Here is a 19,226-nt window from a genome sequence, read left to right as displayed (position 1 = left end):
GCTGAGAGAACATTTTGCAGTTTTAAAGCTAATTTCCAAAAATTCTACACATTTTTTGCTATCTGCTATCACATGCTCCTACGAAAGTTCTAATGATGAACTTCACCTTAAGATGCTTTTGGGAAACCGGGCCCTGGACTGTTCACTTCCCCACCACCAGAAAGTGGGCCAGCCCTGTGCTGTGCCAACCATCTTCTGTTGGGGTGGCACTGACCCCGCTGCCAGGGGATTGGTCACTCACTGCCATGCAGAATGGTGGGCATGGGGCCCAAGCATCCAGGGTAGTGAGGGGCACGAGACCTCACAACAGAAGAGACCAGGATAGATGGCACACAGAGACCTACTCACAGGACCGAGATTGATTGATGAGCCAGACTACACTGAACGGGTTCAGAATGAGAAGTTAGAGGGGAAAGTGGAACAGAACTACCATATTTCAATAGGTAAGGGTGTTTTTAAACTTTGGAACACGCCTATAAAATAAAAAACATTAAATGTGTTCCAACAGCAAGCGGTACCAGAGCGCTAAGTTGAGGTCCAAAAGGCTTCTTAACAGCTTCTACCCCCAAACTAAACTCAGCAAAAAAAGAAACGTCATCTCACTGTGAACTGCATTTATTTTCAGAAAACTTAACATGTGTAAATATTTGTATGAACATAAGATTCAACAACTGAGACATAAACTGAACAAGTTCCACAGACATGTGACTAACAAAAATTGAATAATGTGTCCCTGAACAAAGGGGTAGTCAAAATCAAAAGTAACAGTCAGTATCTGGTGTGGCCACCAGCTGCATTAAGCACTGCAGTGCATCTCCTCCTCATGGACTGCACCAGATTTGCTAGTTCTTGCTGTGAGATGTTACCCCACTCTTCCACCAAGGCACCTGCAAGTTCCCGGTCATTTCTGGGGGGGAATGGCCCTAGCCCTCACCCTCCGATCCAACAGGTCCCAGACATGCTCAATAGGATTGAGATCCGGGCTCTTCGCTGGCCATGACAGAACACTGACATTCCTGTCTTGTAGGAAATCATGCACAGAACGAGCAGTATGGCTGGTGGCATTGTCATGCTGGAGGGTCATCTCAGGATGAGACTGCAGGAAGGGTACCACATGAGGGAGGAGGATGTCTTCCCTGCAACACACAGCGTTGAGATTGCCTGCAATGACAATAAGCTCAGTCCGATGATGCTGTGACACACCGCCCCAGACCATGACAGACCCTCCACCTCCAAAATCGATCCCGCTCCAGAGTACAGGCCTCGGTGTAATGCTCATTCATTCGACAATTAACGTGAATCCAACCATCACCCCTGGTGAGACAAAACCACGACTCGTCAGTGAAGAGCACTATTTGCCAGTGCTGTCTGGTCCAGCGACGGTGGGTTTGTGCCCATAGGCGACGTTGTTGCTGGTGATGTCTGGTGAGGACCTGCCTTACAATAGGCCTACAAGCCCTCAGTCCAGCCTCTCTCAGCCTATTGCGGACAGTCTGAGCACTGATGGAGTGATTGTGCGTTCCTGGTGTAACTCGGGCAGTTGTCATCCTGTACCTGTCCTGCAGGTGTGATGTTTGGATGTGCCGATCCTGTGCAGGTGTTGTTACACGTGGTCTGCCATGGGGAGGACGATCAGCTGTCCGTCCTGTCTCCCTGTAGCGCTGTCTTAGGCGTCTCACAGTACAGACATTGCAATTTATTGCCCTGGCCACATCTGCAGTCCTCATGCCTCCTTGCAGCATGCTTAAGGCACGTTCACGCAGATAAGCAGGGACCCTAGGCATCTTGCTTTTGGTGTTTTTCAGAGTCAGTAGAAAGGCCTCTTTAGTGTCCTAAGTTTTCATAACTGTGACCTTAACAGCTTACAGACGGTAGGCAATTAAGTGTCTTAACGACCGTTCCACAGGTGCATGTTCATTAATTGTTTATGGTTCATTGAACAAGCATGGGAAACAGTGTTTAAACCCTTTACAACGAAGATCTGTGAAGTTATTTGGATTTTTACAAATTATCTTTGAAAAACAGGGTCCTGAAAAAGGGACATTTCTTTTTTGCTGAGTTTATAGGTCTTCTGAACAGCTAATCAAATGGCTACCCAGACTATCTGATTTGAAACAATATTTTATTTTAATGTTGGCCAGTCATAGTCTCTGGATAAGTTCAACTTACTGAAACAATGGATATTATTGTCATAAGGGTGCAGCCATGAGTATGTTCAGTTCAAATAGGTTGCTTTCCCAATTCAGAGTGCCCTCTGCCTTGTCATGAATTGTGTAAAGCTTTGAAAAGTTGCCACTGTAAATGGTTTCTGCAAGAGAGTGAAAACAAGAAGACATTTTAAAATGAGTTCATTTTATTGTTCAATGCGTGGCCACGCCGGGTTCCTTTGCACTGTGCATGATGGGACATTTAGTGATGATGGTAGATGGGATATATCAGGAGTTCACAGGGGTCAAAACACAAACACCTTGCACCGCAATATTGGGACAACCGCAGGCCCCGCTCTCCTTAACATCTAGCAACAGCACAAAGATGACCCACCCGAGTCTACCTCTTCCTAAAACGGCACCATGACACAGAAGTCAGGACTATTTCTTTGAGAACAAAAGGATTATCAGACAGGTTTAGGGAAACGATATAAGACAACCCCATCCCTCCCCCTGTATTTCATTCCTGTGTGTATTCAGCACAGCTTACAAAAACACAAAATAAAGAATATTTGGGTACAAAAATAAAATCCAAATTAAAACAATAGCAGGGCACAAACCGTCATTATTCCTCCTCCTCAGATAACACAATACATTAGTCACTGGACACAAAAAGTACACCGCAAAAAAAACTGATAGGAAAGAAAACAATCCTGGAGAAGTGTTCGTCCATTGACCTGAACCCGTTTGTAACCCTCGAGCTACAAGACTCCGATGTGTCGAGAGGCTCATCGCTTGGCACGCTAGAGATGTGTTCTCTCTTTGGGATTTACTCCACACCCCCCCTGCCTTAGCAGACCAGACCCAGACAGCCATAGGGCTGACATAGTCCCACCTTCACAACACAAACAGAGGGAAAGGAGGAAGCTGGAAACACTGCTCTACACATCTAAACCAATGGATTTAACTGAGCGTGAATGTGTATGAGTGGTTCTCTCTCGACACGTAATGTACTCGTTTCTATCATATACAGTATATGCCTGGTTATGATGTGAACCAGGGGCACTTTAAGTGCGTAGCGTCCCCACTTAATTCTCACCCCGACCTCTGGGATCACTTCTTTATGTTTGGGGGTCTTCTGCTGTTTCTTATTGCCCCCTTTGCCCATGTCTCGCCTTTTCTTTCCTTCAACTGTTTTACATCCCCCCCCTTCTTTCTTTCCGAGAGTTGATTTTCCTTGGAGACGCAGATACAGACAGAGCAACAGAGTGGGAGAGAGAGAGGGAGTGAGTGTGTGATCAGCTGTCCGCCGTGCCGACCTCGCCCCCTCAACGCTCTCAGCCAATCTCCTTCCACTGACGGTAGAACTCCACAATGTTCTTCAGCTCCATGCCTGCTGTCGCCACTGCCTGGATGGCCGACTGTTACCAAGGAGACACAGACAATGGAGGGTAAGACGTCAACTCTTCTAACGCCAATGAACATACAAAGTAAGGTAAATATCACGGAAGGATGAATGGGGGAGGTCAAACATGCCAAACTTCTCTCAGAAAGAACTCTGGCTCTCTACAAAGATCTACACCATAGCAAAATGATTTATAACAGGGAAATATTAATAGCAATAATGTACAACCCAAGGGATAAACCAGAAATACACAGTAGTCGTACCAGCCGCACCATACCAAGAGTGGTTGCTGAAGAGCCTAAAGAACTGAGTGAGTGATTGTATTTATGATATCTATTGTTGCTCACTGACCTTCATGGGTGCAGAGCGGGTACACAGATCCTCCACTGAGTGACCGGTGAGAATAGTGACCATGCCAGCTGTGTCTTCGTCTCCGTTGCTCTGGGAGACGGTCAGCTGACGACAGCTGTCCACCGTCTTGTATAGATGCCTTGAAATCAGGACACATAAGGAAAACCGTTAACACTGGGAATGAGTTTTACAGCATTCATAAAATCTTTTACCACTTTTGAAGCATTTGTATAAGAATGCTAAGTATTGAGAGGTGGCCATGTGAAGAGACTGCAGAAAGACAAATGGAGGCTTACCAGGCTTCCATGTCCTGGCGTTTCAGTTTGTCCCTCTCAAAACTCCGCCCTGACTCCTTCTGGCAACGTATGTACCTGAGGTAGAGGGGGACGGAAGAGGGGTTTACAACATCAAGTGTCTTCACCCATATGGGTCGCAGCCTATTTTTAGTTTACTGGAGCACAGATTCAGAGTGGGTTATGGTTAGAAACATTGTTTTGTTAAAATCTGAAGTAGTAAGGGCAATATGGGCTCCAACAGCCAGCTCATTTGAAATCGGTTACGTGAGACACATTGATATAAAAGGAACAATGACCTGTGTATCATTGGCTTTAGGGTTTCACACCGGATAAAAGGCTATAAGCACATTGAAAATCGCCCTCTTTATCTTTTCATTCAGAGAACTGTCAACTCAACATATCCCATTCAATGATAACAGGCTATGCTTCTGACACAAGAACTGGCTTCCGTCGTGCTGGGTTGGCTGATCTTAAAATGTGGCCCACTATATTACCATACGTCACACTTGAGGGTTGAGACAGACACATACCTGTTGCCTTTACGGAACTCAGACTCCAGGAAGCGGATACCGTCTCTCGCACCAGCATTCTCCTTCTTCAGGTGGTCAAGGCCATCAATCACTGAGGCAGATAAGTCAACCATCATGTTTTAACTTTGGTATCTATTCATTTCATGCTCTAACTAGAAAGACAAACACAGCTTCAGTCGTCCCCTCGGGAACTTACAAAACACAGCCAGCAAATAGCCAATGTCGAAACAATATAGCAGGGCTATTCAACTGGCTGCCAGAAAGACAGATCAGGCCCGTTTATCAATTTAGCATGGGCTTCTGATCAATTCTGAAGAGTATATATATTTTTTTAAATCCTGCAACAAATTTTCTTTGGGGATGTTTAGAGCCAAAATGAGCCCTTGTTCAATATTCTCCAATGGGGGAATCTGTTTCCCTGTAGTTCCGCCCATTAAATGCTGTCAATCAATATCACCCAACATACCAGGTACAGCCAATCAGAGCTGCTAACAGCGGTACAGGGTCTGTCTGCACGCCTATCGGCTTTTTCACAGCAGATGAGATCACTACACTGCCTGATAAGTGCCAAGCATATTCTGGTGTAAATCAGCAGTGAGTTAAACACCAGACTCAGCCATGGTTATCATAAACTTTATCTAATCAACATCTAGCCTGCAACATCACTTGTTTCGTGGTCTGCTGAGCATCATGATCTACTTTTACATAATGATGTTCAGTGGCTAAGCACGGGTAATAATGCTGTCAAGAGAGCTGTCAAGAGAGCAGCCTGTGTTAGCTTAGGGAGGAGATAGTTGCTTTTCTCCGTGATTGACGCCACAAGAAAGCCAACACATCTAGTGAAAATGCTTGATGTTCGTTTTTCAGTGACATCTTCAATCAATTGAAAGGATTTAATTTGAGAGTACAGGGGAGGGATAAAACAGTTGACATGATTGAAAAACGTGTCAATAAAAAAAATACACATGTTATTTTCTCCTCTGATTTGATTTCCCTACACAACTATATTCAGTTATCATCAGTACAGATCGCTCCCGTGATGTCAGAGTTTTAAGATAAACTGAAAGCTGACTTTGCAACAAGATTTGAGGAATTTAAGTCCCCACAGGTGGTGCAGTTTGTTACAGGGAGTCGTTCTCTACCGATGCGGGGGGAGAGTGACTTCTCCGCACAAGTTAGTCAACTGAGATATGACATGCATAAAAAGGTTTCCAAGTAAAAAAAACCCAGAAAAGAACAAAATGATAAAGAAATATAAAATAGAACAGAATATGATGCTGGTCAACTGAGATATGCCATGCCTAAAAGGTTCACTATGTGTAAACAAAAACAAAAGATGAAGCTATGTCTAAAAACGGACAGGAAAGTAGAAATGAATGTGATGCAGGTCAACTGTGTTACAAGTACAAATGTGTTCCGTTATTTAAACAATTTCATGCACTGAATTAGGCTTATCTTAAAGCACTTAAAATGTACTTTTAATAAAATGTGCTTTATAAGAGTAATATAGAAGATGTCTGGCCCCCCTGATTCAAATCTGGACCCCGTATACTTCAATAACCCTGCAATATAGAAATCATATTTATCCCAATTTTTATCTCCATGCAATTCTGGTGAGAAACCTTTAAATTATGACTGCATACAAACAAACAGACTTATCCAGTCTAACACTGGGTTTATTCACTCAGACAGGGCATGGCTGTGCTCACCTGTGCGGGGGATGATGATGATGAAGCAGCCACTGCCAGCCAGATGTCTGAGGAGGTTGAGGTGCTGGCACAGGGCGGCAGAGTCGGGTACCAGGTACGGAGACATGGATGACTGAGTCTTGGGCTGCTGCAGGCTGCCCTCTAGCTGAGACACCTCCAACTGTAGGGTAAGACGCATGACAAATTGCTTATCTTGATGGGATGTTGAGCGGATAATACATGGGATGTTGAGTGGATAATCCTCCGTAATTATTGGGACAGTGAAGCATTTCTTCTTCTTTTGGCTCTATACCCTAAAAATTTGGATTTTAAATAAAATCTATAAACTTTTTTAGTACTTTAATACACAAGTGAATTTGTCCCAAACTTTTGCTCCCCTAAAAATGGGGGGGGGGGGGGGGGGGGGGGAACGGGACTACGTGCAAAAAGTGCTGTAATTTCTAAACGGTTCCCCCGATGTAGATGAAAATACCCTCAAATTAAAGCTGACATTCTGCACTTTAACCGCATAGTAATTGTTTGACTTCAAATCCAAACTCTTGCATAGAGCCAAAAGAAAAAGAATGCTTCACCGTCCCAATAATTATACATTCAACATTAAGTAATATACTTCATTGGAATCATCCTAACTATCATCATCATCATCTGAAGTCTAATGAAATTCACTTCAAGGTTTTGGGTGCAAAAGTAAATTAAGTCATATACACTTAGTATATCAAACATTAAGAAAACCTTCCCAATATTGCACCCCCCCCCCCCCCCCCCTCCCCCTCCCCCCTTTTGCCCTCAGAACAGCCTCAATTCGTCAGGGTGTGGATTCTACAAGGTGTCAAGTGCATTCCATATGGAGGCTGGCCCATGTTGACTACAATGCTTCCCACAGTTGTGTCAATTTGTCTGGATGTCCTTTGGGTGGTGGTCCATTGTTGATACACAGAGTAAACTGTTGAGCGTGAAAAACCCAGCAGAGTTGCAGTTCTTGACACAAACTGGTGCCCCTGCCATCTACCATATCCCGTTCAAAGGCACTTAAATCTTTTGTCTTGCCCATTTACCCTCTGAATGGCACACAGACACAATCCATGGCTCAATTGTCATGAGACTTAATCTTTCTTTAACCTGTCTCCTCCCCTTCATCTACACTGATTGAAGTGGATTTAACAAGTGACATCAATAAGGGATCATAGCTTTCACCTGGATTCACCTGGTTAGTCTACAGTACGTCATGGAAATGGAATGTTCCAAATGTGTTGTACACTCAGTATAGTGTCAGATAGCTAGATTGATAGTGTTTGGTTTATGATAGAATGGAATGTTCCAGAAGAAAGACCTGTAGTCGGAGCTGAGCCATGTCTCTCATCAAGCGGTTTCGTCGAGCCTCCTCCTCTGCCTAGACACACAAACGCACAAACAGTGTTGAAATAGATAAGTTTGCAGTCATTTGAGCTTCACAAGTGAAACAAATACTGAAACTAGAGCGACTGCTGCTGCTTTGTTCTCATTGGTTCATTCAACTGCCGCTCACCATGCGGATCTGGGCCTTGGCCTGCTGCACCAGGTTGTCCTGCTCCGATTGGCTGATGCTGGTGAAGATGCCCGCCTCCGGGTTGAAGTGCAGCACATTGCATTGGAGATTAGTGAGGAAGTGGCCAAAGCTACGGATGCAGCACACGCGCACCACACACTGAGATGGGGAGAGACAGAGAGAGATCAAGTGAGATAGTAAAGTAGAGAGGGGGCAGCAAAACAATGAGGGTGTCAAAGGGAAGCTAGGTGTGTGTACCTCCTGTACGGGGCTGAGAGAAGGCCTGGGGCGGGTGTAGTCGAGGCGGCGGTGGGCCAGGTTGAGGGCAGGTAGGTGTCGCAGGGCCAGGTCCTCAGGCAGCAGCAGGGACTGGACCAGGCCAGGCTGCTCACACTCACTCAGCAGCTCCATCACCTCAGTGTTCAGACCCAGCTCTAAAATACACACACAGAGAGAGAGAGATTAAGAAGTGACTTCTTGTCACATGTGCTCCACAGAGACACATTTGGAATTTCATCCCTGAAAAGATGGGTTAAAATAACCAAAGGAGAGGAAAAGAGAACAGATGGAATGAGAAATAATGTGAGAGGGGGGAGAGAAGAATTTGGCCAACTCAAGCCTCCATATCGGGCTCCCGAGTGGCACAGCGGTCTAAAGTACTGCATCTCAGTTCTAGAGGCATCACTACAGACCATGGTTTGACTCCAGGCTGTATCACAACAGGCCATGATTGGGAGTCCCATAGGGCGTCGCACAATTGGCCCAGCGTCATCCGGGTTAGGCAGTCATTGTAAATAAGAATTTGTTCTTAACTAACTTGCCTAGTTAAATAAAGGTTAAATAAAAATAAAAAAAAACGCAGATTAACAACCCATAAAAAGGACAGGTGCATTTAGTAACTCGCCTGCTTCCAGCATCTTGCTCCCATCAGGCAGCAGGTTGAGTAGCACAGACAGTCTGTTCCATAGGCTCTGAGAACTCTACAGACAGAGTAACGGAATTACATTGAGCGGAGGACGGACAGTGAAAAACACCAACAATAATGAAGACTATAAACCCTTGCCCCGAGTCAGCTGATACAAAGATTAACTTGTATTTTACCAATTTAATGCAAATTGGATTTTTCAATGCATACTGTTTGTAAGTGCTTTTAGGTTACTGAAAAATCCACGCCCTTTACCTGTGCACACATGACGATAATGTCAGTGTTGGTTCTCAGCCAATCCACAAACACCTTGACCACCTGGATGAGCCCCTGATTGGTCAGAATCTCCAGTCTCTCTGACAGGGTCTTCTCGCTGTGTACCGATTGGTTGCTGTGCACGCTACACTCTGAATCGGAATCCACCTCTACAGGGAATGGACAAATAAATAAATAAACATGTGTTTAATCTACACCCTAGTTTTCTTAGGGGGAACCTCAGATGTACTGTTATAAAATAGTATATTTTAGCGATGTGCTGTTACTCAATGTAATCTTTGGGAAAGACTAAAAACAGATTAGAAGTACATCTTTATATTGAAGTTAATCTTTAAAAAAAACAATAATAATCATATCCTGCACTATACAAAAATCACATAGTATTCAACTAGAGGTCGACCGATTAATCGGAATGGCCGATTAATTAGGGCCGATTTCAAGTTTTCCTAACAATCGGCAATGCTCTGTAAGGGTCGCGGCTTTTGTGGAACGATGGGTAATGATGCTTCGAGGGTGGCTGTTGTCGATGTGTTCCTGGTTCGAGCCCAGGTAGGGGCGAGGAGAGGGACGGAAGCTATACTGTTACACTGGCAATACTAAAGTGCCTATAAGAACATCCAATAGTCAAAAGGTATATGAAATACAAATGGTAGAGAGAGAAATAGTCCTAGAATTCCTATAATAACCTAAAACTTCTTAACTGGGAATATTGAAGACTCATGTTAAAAGGAACCACCAGCTTTCATATGTTCTCATGTTCTGAGCAAGGAACTTAAACGTTAGCTTTTTTACATGGCACATATTGCACTTTTACTTTCTTCTCCAACACTTTGTTTTTGCATTATTTAAACCAAATTGAACATGTTTCATTATTTATTTGAGGCTAAATTGATTTGATTGATGTATTATATTAAGTTAAAAGAAAAGTGTTCATTCAGTATTGTTGTAATTGTGATTATTACAAATAAATAAATATATTTATTTATTTGTACTTTTTTTTGGTAATATAAAAATTGTCCGATTAATCGGTATCGGTTTTTTTGGGTCCTCCAATAATCGGTATCGGCGGCGAAAAATCATACTTGGTCGACCTCTATAATCAACACAGCGTCAATGTGTGAGGGCAGGTTACTGACCATTGTCGTTGGTTCCGTTGGCAGTGCCCGGGCGGGTGTCGCAGGGTGAGTCCCCCGGGGGAGGAGGGGTCTCCTGGGAGGGGGTGGTGGAGGGGGCGTCTGGGTCGGTGGGGGTGGTGTTGGTGGCGGAGCTGTGGGGCCTCAGCAGCACGTTGCTGAAGGTGGGCGCCAGGCGGAAGCAGCGCTTGGCCTGGAACAGCTGGGATGACAAGGCCTGGAGGTTACTGCTGATACTGGGGTCGCTGGGCAGGAGGGGGCCATTGGTGGCCGGAGGGGTGTCCCCGTCACCGTCCTCCCTGGGATTGGCTTGCTCCTCATCATCTTCTCCGGGCTGCACCTCCCCCCGAGGATGGGTGTCCAAGTTCTCCGGAGTTTCTGAGTCCTCTATATCCTCCAGGTCGGAGCGGGACTCCTGGCTGTTCATGTCCGAGTCAGTCTCCACGTCGAAGGCCGTGCCACCCTCCTCGTCTTCCTCCGAGCCGCTCTCCCAGGTCCCCTCCTCTGTCGGGTGCTCCCTCCCTCTTTTGCTCTCCTTCCCCAGCGTGGCGGGGGTGAGTGGGGGTCCCGACGAAGCACCCCCGGAGTTGGCGCAGCCCCTCTGCTCTTCTTCCTCCTCTTCATCACTCTCGAAGCCCTCGCTCAGGTCGCTCTCGTCTTCTTTGCAGGTGGCGCGGCGGCGGCGCAACATGGAGAGGCGGGCGTACTTCTTTTGCTTCTGTTTCTCCTCCTCCGCCTTCCGCTCACCGACGCCTGCTTTCTGGGCCACAGTGCTCCGGTGGCCCCCCTCGTCCTCCTCATGGTCCAGGGAGCCGTTCTGCAGGGGCCTCTCCTCCGAGGTCAACGGGTCAGACGGGTCTCTCAACTCAGAGTCGTCTAGGAGCAAACAAATATCATTATCGTTCCATTTGTTTTTCAGAGGATTAACAGAACATGAATAGTGTATTGGCAGCATGAGGTTAGCTGGGAGTGATGTTCTCACCTGTGTTGTCGGGCTGCAGCGGGGGCACCTGGCTCTCCCCCTCCTCCAGCTCAGCCTGCAGGCGGATGTTGACATGGTTCACCAGGTGGGAGAAGAGGGCCAGCGTGAAGGCTATTGACGCACTGTACTGCTTGGACCCTACACAAACAAGTCGACATATCAGCTTTGCAATACAACGAATCAACATATCCCCTTATTTCTCCCTTGCAGTATGTCACTATCCTCGCATGCCTACCCACTCAGCTCTACTTACAACACCCTATGCGCATAATGTTTGAAAAGCGATTTGTAAAAAAAGAAGAAGAAAAAAAAAAAAGACATCTATATTCTTACTGACCTCCCCGCTTCAGGCTGTGCACCACCATGAGGCAGGTGACCACCATCTTGAAGATGAGGGCATCGGGGAGCAGGGCGCAGGGCGAGTCGTGCTCCTCAAGCTCCTCCTCACTGGGGGAAGTGGCCTCGTGGACATGTGGCGGCGAGGGCAGGTAGAACAGCACCAGGTTAAAATCCTCCAGCACCGACTGACACAGAGAGGTCAGCTCTGTCTCCAGCAGACTACTCACAGGGAGGAGAGAAATGGTAAGACATTACAAACACGGTACCCAACAGACAATAGAAAGCAGGTTGAGACTGACCAAACAGGGTTATAAAAATTCAATCAATTGTTATTATCATCAGATAGCTTTGTCATATATGGACAAAATATCAAGGTTCCTATTAAGATAAATGACTAGGGCCTAAGTGGTGAAAAGTGAGTCCTAACCTGTTCTTGGGCTGCAGTAGACTCTGTAGGTACATGAAGCTCACCAGAAGTTGCTTGATGTCCTTGGACCTGGAAAGAAAACAGTTGAAGAAACAGTCCTCTTTGGGATTGTTACTATCTCAATACCTGTTTCAATGCTGACCTAGTGATTTGTCATTTCAGGGCTGTGGTGTGAGGAAACCAGACTGACCTTTGCCGTGAGGGAGAGAGCTTCTTCATCTCCTGTTTCTTCACCTGGTGGTACATCTTAGCAGCTTTATCAAACAGACGCTTTAAATTCCCGTAGGCCCCCTCGAAGGGAGTCTCCGACTGTATACTGTTCAAACACGGGACCATAGAGGAGAAAACCATGATCAATACTTGGTGGTAGGGGTGTGACGATACCAGAATCGCAATTTTTTCCCCATGGCAATGAAAACACAAAGCAGACGCAACTCTTTGGTCCTTTAAAAACCTTCTGTATGTAAAATAGTGTGTGCTATAGCTTAGAAAACAAATAATTGTGACTGGATGACAACAATGTTTCTTTCCAAAATCAGGGCTGTTTTCTGAAAGTTCAATCCGCTTTGTGTTTTGTAAACCCACCACTACTAACGAGTATTGCAATACTGGTATCGTCCCGGTACCACTCGGTGGCAAGTCTTTTTTTTAACGTGTTCTGGATCCGAAGTTGGGCTTCTTCTCCTAACAGACTGATTTCAGAACCTCTACCATTTCAAACATGCTATTTAGAGCCTACTGATGTGATCCAAATATGAATTGCTGCTATGAAGATATTTCTCCCCAGCAGTGTGACTACATTGCCCCACTGAGGTAGAGAACAATAGCACAGCATAGTCTACAGACCAGTCATAGATAGACTGTGGATGTGCTGCAGTAAATCTAGACGTGTTGAAGTCTCCTCTCACCAGCGTAGGTAGTAATAGGTGGCCTCCACATTGTAGAATTTACTCCCCGCCAGTGTACCTAACTGATTGAAAGGCATTCCTGAAAACAAAACATCAAACACTTGTCAACATCATGGCACACTAAAGACATTGCTTTCCTTTAGCAGCAGCCATTTAATATTGACTTTCAGTTCGACTGATGAAGCCCTCTGAAGCCCTCTCAAAAAGACAGAACGTTTCAAACGTGGATCAGTGATTTCTTGAGACTGAATGCACTCTCCTGGCCCGCTAACAGTTACTGAATTTCCCGTTCCTGGCTCAAATGGCCCGCTAACCATTCAGCTAGATCACTATGAGTTGCGTAAAGCTTTGACCAGTCATATAATAAAGCTCAATCAATAAGTGTTGTGTGAGTTCATCACCATGTGGGCAATATAACAAGAGTGATTCATTTGTAGATGGTGGTGTGGTGTGAGTAAACTGGTTAGTGTAAAAACAGTGGTTAATGTGCTGTGAAAGGGAGGGCCGGTAACACCTTGTTGTCAACTCACCTACGTGCGGAGTGACAGACAGGGCCTGATGGTAGAACCGCTCTGACAGCTGCTCAGCCTCCACCCCAGCCAACTCGTTCTGGTAACGGGCTGCGGAAAACATTCAAACAACCTCCCGTAAACCCCTCCTGTACATTCAAATAAACGTGACCTTGGATTTGGGGAATGATATTCCATGGTCATACAAATAAGGTTGTCTCAAATCTCTTTGGTGAGAAAGATTAAGTTTGTATTACCTAGATCTCCCAGGTACACCAGGCAGCGATGGCAGGCCATTTGGGCCCAGTCCATCTCCTTAGGGGTGGCTGATACCGGCTTCTTCCGACCTACAGAAACAAATACAATCATTTATACACTGTCAATCACAGATACCGCTGACCGGAGTGTGTGTGTGTGTGTGTGTCTCACCGATGAGGGGGTCGGTGACATGGGTCCAGTCGATGCAGTCCTGCATTTCCAGCTGGTAGTGGGACTGGATGTAGAGCAGCAGGTGCTGGTAGAAGCCCACGCCGGCTATCAGGTGAGTCCTGTAGGCACACTCCAGGGCACTGCGACTGTGGATGTGCTGCAAAAGACAGAGAGATAAAAAGGGGGCCAGGTAATAAGAAGAGATTAGAAATAAAAGTTACGGGTTGTGTGTAGGCCATGAGGAAAGATAAAGTGTGCATGTCTGAAAGCTGAGCAGTCACTGTACTGGCCACACAGTCAACATTTCCCCAATAACTTAGGGTGTTTCCACACATAGTCCCTTTTAGCACATTTTTGTGAACTCAGTGTGGCTTGCATAATTTTTTGTTCAGTGTTAACACTCCAAAAGGAACTCGGACCCCTCAAAAGAGCCCCCGAAGCAAACTGAGACCATCTCACTTGAATTCTGTGGTCCGGTTCCATTATTTAGGGCAATGCGCCCCCAGGTTCGCTTGTGATTACACACACTACTGCAACACTGTTTTCCCTGCCATAACCCCTAACATTGGTGCCACAAGAGAGAAGATTATGTGCAGGGTCGAGGGGAAAAAAAATGTGTGCCATTTTTGGATATTGATTAGCGATTGTCAAGGACACGCAGACATTCCAAAATGTGTAGTATTTTTAGTTCAGATTATTTGTTTGCAATATGTGATCTATATGAGAGTTTCATACACTGTTTATTTGATTGTGGGGTTGGAAGTGTAAGAAAACATATTTGGTGAGAATCAACATAACGTCCAAATCTATTCTAGCGCTTTAAGGGGCGGCTGCCTACATTGGGTGTTCAATTTTCAATTACAGCATTATTTAATCTGCAGTTATTCTTCCACTATTTATTCTGTTACCAATAATAATTACATGTTAATAGTATCTTCTGATTACAATTATTATGTCTCATCTTTTAACTAAATGCAATATATTAGATTCTGCAATGTAAGTAGGTATATCTGTCCAATAACATATTTTGATTAAATGTATTATTTGTGATGTGTGATGATAGATAGATAGATAGATAGATAGATAGATAGATAGATAGATAGATAGATAGATAGATAGATAGATAGATAGATAGATAGATATTTTAAACAACTAGGCAAGTCAGTTAAGAACTAATTCTTATTTACAATGACGGCCTACCAAAAGGAAAAAGGCCTCCTGCGGTGACGGGGGTTGTCATTAAAAATATAGGACAACACACACACCATGACAAGAGAGACACCACAACACTACATGAAGAAAGACCTAAGACAACATAGCATGGCAGCAACACATGACAACACAGTATGGTAGCAACATAACGTGACATGGTAGCAGCACAAAACATGGCACAAGACAACAGCACAGAGGCAAGAAGGTAGAGACAACGATACATCACATGAAGCAGCCAAAACTGTCAGTAAGTGTCCATGATTGAGTCTTTGAATGAAGAGATGGAAATAAAACTGTCCGGTTTGAGCGTTTTATGCAGCTCGTTCCAGTCGCTAACTACAGCGAACTGAAAAGAGGAGCGACCCAGGGATGTGTGCGCTTTGGGGACCTTCAACAGAATGTGACTGGCAGAACGTGTGTTGTATGTGGAGGATGAGGGCTGTAGTAGGCATCTCAGATACAGGGGAGTGAGGGTTTTATAAATAAGCATCAACCAGCGGGTCTTGCGACGGGTATACAGAGATGACCAGTTTACAGAGGAGTATAGAGTGCAGTGATGTGTCCTATAAGGAGCATTGGTGGCAAATCTGATGGCCGAATGGAAGTCGCTTGTCCCAGAGCGCATTGAGGGAATGTTGGAAAAAGATCTTGGGTCATTTCTAAATATAGCAATGTGAATGCAAAAGAGTAGAGTCCTCATTCAAAAGCAAGGGAAGTGTGAATACAAAGAGAACAGAGTTTTTAGCTTCTTTTTTACCACAAAGTTCACTTTAAAGAGGACGGAGATCGGTTATTTTAAAGAGGACTATATTGGAAAACACCCTTAAATGCTGTACCTTCTTGTGGGTCTTGACGACCTGGATGACCTCGTAGTAGACCTTCCTCCACAAAAGCTCCTCAGCCTTGCGACCATAGTCCACAGGGTGGAGAAACATCAGCTTCACACACAGCTCCCTCAACCTGGGCACAGAAGACAGATGAGGTTGGGGTTAGTGCTTTGCCTTTTGCCTTAGTGTTTAGGGCAAAGGTTGGAGTAGAGTAAAATGCTTACTTGTTGCGAAGGCTGATGTTTTCAGGCTTGAAGACCTCCCTGTATGATGACTTGCTGCCAATGATGACATCCAGCTTGTGCACCGACTCAACCACTGCCCTGAGCACGCAAGAGACAGTTATTATGGCAGGTGAATTACTGGTAATGGTCATTGGAGGAATGAGGAAACTCATTCTTATCAATGTAGGGAGCCAACATTAGCTAGCTAGCTATAACTAGAAAATATAAACTGTAATACATGTTTCACACTGAGATAATGGTTGACATTATAGCTTACTAACTAGGTACAGTGAGGGGAAAAAAGTATTTGATCCCCTGCTGATTTTGTACATTTGCCCAGTGACAAAGAAATGATCAGTCTATAATTTGAATGGTAGGTTTATTTGAACAGTGAGTGCTTCTAATCTCAGCTTGTTACCTGTATAAAAGACCTGTCCACAGAAGCAATCAATCAATCAGATTACAAACTCTCCACCATGGCCAAGACCAAAGAGCTCTCCAAGGATGTCAGGGACAAGATTGTAGACCTACACAAGGCTGGAATGGGCTACAAGACCATCGCCAAACAGCTTGGTGAGAAGGTGACAACAGTTGGTGCGATTATTCGCAAATGGAAGAAACACAAAAGAACTGTCAATCTCCCTCGGCCTGGGGCTCCATGCAAGATCTCACCTCGTGGAGTTGCAATGATCATGAGAACGGTGAGGAATCAGCCCAGAACTACACAGGAGGATCTTGTCAATGATCTCAAGGCAGCTGGGATCATAGTCACCAAGAAAACAATTGGTAACACACTACGCCATGAAGAACTGAAATCCTGCAGCGCCCGCAAGGTCCCCCTGCTCAAGAAAGCACATATACATTCCCGTCTGAAGTTTGCCAATGAACATCTGAATGATTCAAAGGACAACTGGGTGAAGGTGTTGTGGTCAGAGGAGACCAAAATGGAGCTCTTTGGCATCAACTCAACTCGCCGTGTTTGGAGGAGGAGGAATGCTGCCTATGACCCCAAGAACACCATCCCCACCGTCAAACATGGAGGTGGAAACATTATGCTTTGGGGGTGTTTTTCTGCTAAGGGGACAGGACAACTTCACCGCATCAAAGGGACAATGGACGGGGTCATGTACCATCAAATCTTGGGTGAGAACCTCCTTCCCTCAGCCAGGGCATTGAAAATGGGTCGTGGATGGGTATTCCAGCATGACAATGACCCAAAACACATGGGCAAGGCAACAAAGGAGTGGCTCAAGAAGAAGCACATTAATGTCCTGGAGTGGCCTAGCCAGTCTCCAGACCTTAATCCCATAGAAAATATGTGGAGGGAGCTGAAGGTTCGAGTTGCCAAACGTTAGCATCAACCTTAATGACTTGGAGAAGATCTGCAAAGAGGAGTGGGACAAAATCCCTCCTGAGATGTGTGCAAACCTGGTGGCCAACTACAAGAAACGTCTGCCCTCTGTGATTGCCAACAAGGGTTTTGCCACCAAGTACTAAGTCATGTTTTGCAGAGGGGTCAAATACTTATTTCCCTCATTAAAATGCAAATCAATTTATAACATTTTTGACATGCGTTTTTCTGGATTTTGTTGTTGTTATTCTTTCTCTCACTGTTCAAATAAACCTACCATTAAAATTATAGACTGATCATTTCTTTGTCAGTGGGCTAACGTACAAAATCAGCAGGGGATCAAATACTTTTTCCCCTCACTGTAGGTAAAGCTAAAGAGGCTTGTGAAATATGGTGTTTCGCCCTAACTAGGCCTAGTTATGCATGTTAAAAGTAGCCAGTCAACATTATTCATGTGGTGATGTTCTGCTAGACGCTTCTAGTCAGCTGCTACATAACTAACTAGCTAGGTAGGTAGCAAACAAGGTTGGCCTATTAGCTAACTAGTACTGTGACAATACTGACAGCTGAAGCTATCACAACTTAGTTAAACAACTAACGTCATTTAGAAAGCAAGTTGACACAGGAATAAGTTATCTAGTTAATAGCACAGTAACTAGCACAGTAACTTGTCAGTGCTCAGTTGTCTAGAAGCTAACGTTAGTTAGCTAATTATCTATCCGCTTCACAAGTTCCCACTGTGCTACATCTGGTTATTTTAAACCCATACTATCGAAAATGTCCGACTACTTCGTAAAAATGTCATTGCCCTTCGACGAAGGCTTCGTGACAAGTACAGTTAACTAGTTAACGTTAGCTGATGCAAGTCACAGACAGACAGGTGACTGGGTAGTTAGCTAACTAGTTAGTTGAATAGATGGCTAGCTAGTTAGCAAACTAACGTTAGCTAAGGTTAGCTATCCATTTATTTTACTACTGTTAGCTAGCTAACGTAATGTTTCCCAGCAAAAGGCCTTTAACTCACCTGTATAGCCGTTTGATGAGGAGGACTTTTGCCTCCGGCTCGCTATCCTGTCCAGGTCCACTCATGTTAGCATCTGGTGCCAAGAGTCACACGCTCCAGTCCAACAGAGTCTGCGTTCCCACCCTCTTCAACCCCACTCTTGTCAGGGTTCTCCCGGCTTGCCTCACCGGCAGTGACAACTGTGTTGACTAGCTAACGTTAGATAGCAGCTCTATCCTCTCCCGCTAGCCACTATGTCGCTTTCGTATCTTATGTCGCTTGGCAAACTGCCCATCCGTTCAGAAACCGTTTACGAGAGGGAAAGCCCCAGTATTTGTGTTAATTCCCGGCCAGCTATCCCACCCCGATGGTTTCCTTGTGTTATTCCCCGTTCCAAACATCGCTACGAGTAAGAGAGCGGCCATTAAACAGCGACCGCCTGAACAGCGCGAGACTTCGCGTGAAACGTTCGACCTGCGTTCGCGCCGGACCGTCACTAGTTACCACAGCCACAAAGTCATGAACTCCGCCATTTCTACAATTTCTCTTAATTAAAATATGACTTTACCTTAACCCTAACCTTTACCACACTGCTAACCTTATGCCTAACCTTGAATTAAAACCAAAAAGCAAAAAAAAAAAAAAAAGAAGGGAATTTGTGGCTGTAGAATCTAGTGGAAACCTAGCTAGATTGCCAGACAGCCAGAGTCATGGTAAA

The 19,226-nt window shown here is 45.0% G+C and overlaps 1 protein-coding gene across 1 annotated transcript; it reads right to left on the bottom strand.

Moving 5' to 3' along the window:
• Window positions 1–2,335: 2,335 nt before the first annotated feature.
• Window positions 2,336–18,993, bottom strand: LOC106605282 (nonsense-mediated mRNA decay factor SMG5). The gene is made up of 22 exons (XM_014200757.3): window positions 18,530–18,993; window positions 16,155–16,253; window positions 15,940–16,063; window positions 13,892–14,048; window positions 13,720–13,809; window positions 13,484–13,573; window positions 12,954–13,032; window positions 12,236–12,361; window positions 12,046–12,114; window positions 11,617–11,837; window positions 11,280–11,417; window positions 10,301–11,173; window positions 9,144–9,313; window positions 8,868–8,943; window positions 8,222–8,397; window positions 7,964–8,122; window positions 7,769–7,828; window positions 6,439–6,598; window positions 4,730–4,820; window positions 4,200–4,274; window positions 3,904–4,042; window positions 2,336–3,568 (listed from the first exon to the last, which is right to left on the bottom strand). The coding sequence occupies exons 1-22, from the start codon at window positions 18,592–18,594 to the stop codon at window positions 3,485–3,487; spliced, it is 3,321 nt and encodes a 1,106-aa protein (XP_014056232.3). The 5' UTR covers window positions 18,595–18,993; the 3' UTR covers window positions 2,336–3,484.
• Between the last annotated feature and the right edge of the window lie 233 nt (window positions 18,994–19,226).

Source organism: Salmo salar, chromosome 05 (genome assembly GCF_965601325.2).
Source record: "Salmo salar chromosome 05, fSalSal1, whole genome shotgun sequence".
NCBI classification, from domain to species: Eukaryota; Metazoa; Chordata; class Actinopteri; order Salmoniformes; family Salmonidae; genus Salmo; species Salmo salar.
The sequence above is the reverse complement of the archived record's forward strand: the minus strand, read 5'-3'. Positions and strand labels throughout refer to the sequence as shown.

Coding starts and splice junctions, on each gene's coding strand:
- LOC106605282 (XM_014200757.3), bottom strand. CDS start 18,594: ATGAGTGGACCTGGACAGGATAGCGAGCCGGAGGCAAAAGTCCTCCTC. Junction 11,838..12,045: donor CTACTGCAGCCCAAGAACAG/GTTAGGACTCAC, acceptor CCCTGTGAGTAG/TCTGCTGGAGACAGAGCTGA. Junction 11,174..11,279: donor GCTGCAGCCCGACAACACAG/GTGAGAACATCA, acceptor GTTTGCTCCTAG/ACGACTCTGAGTTGAGAGAC.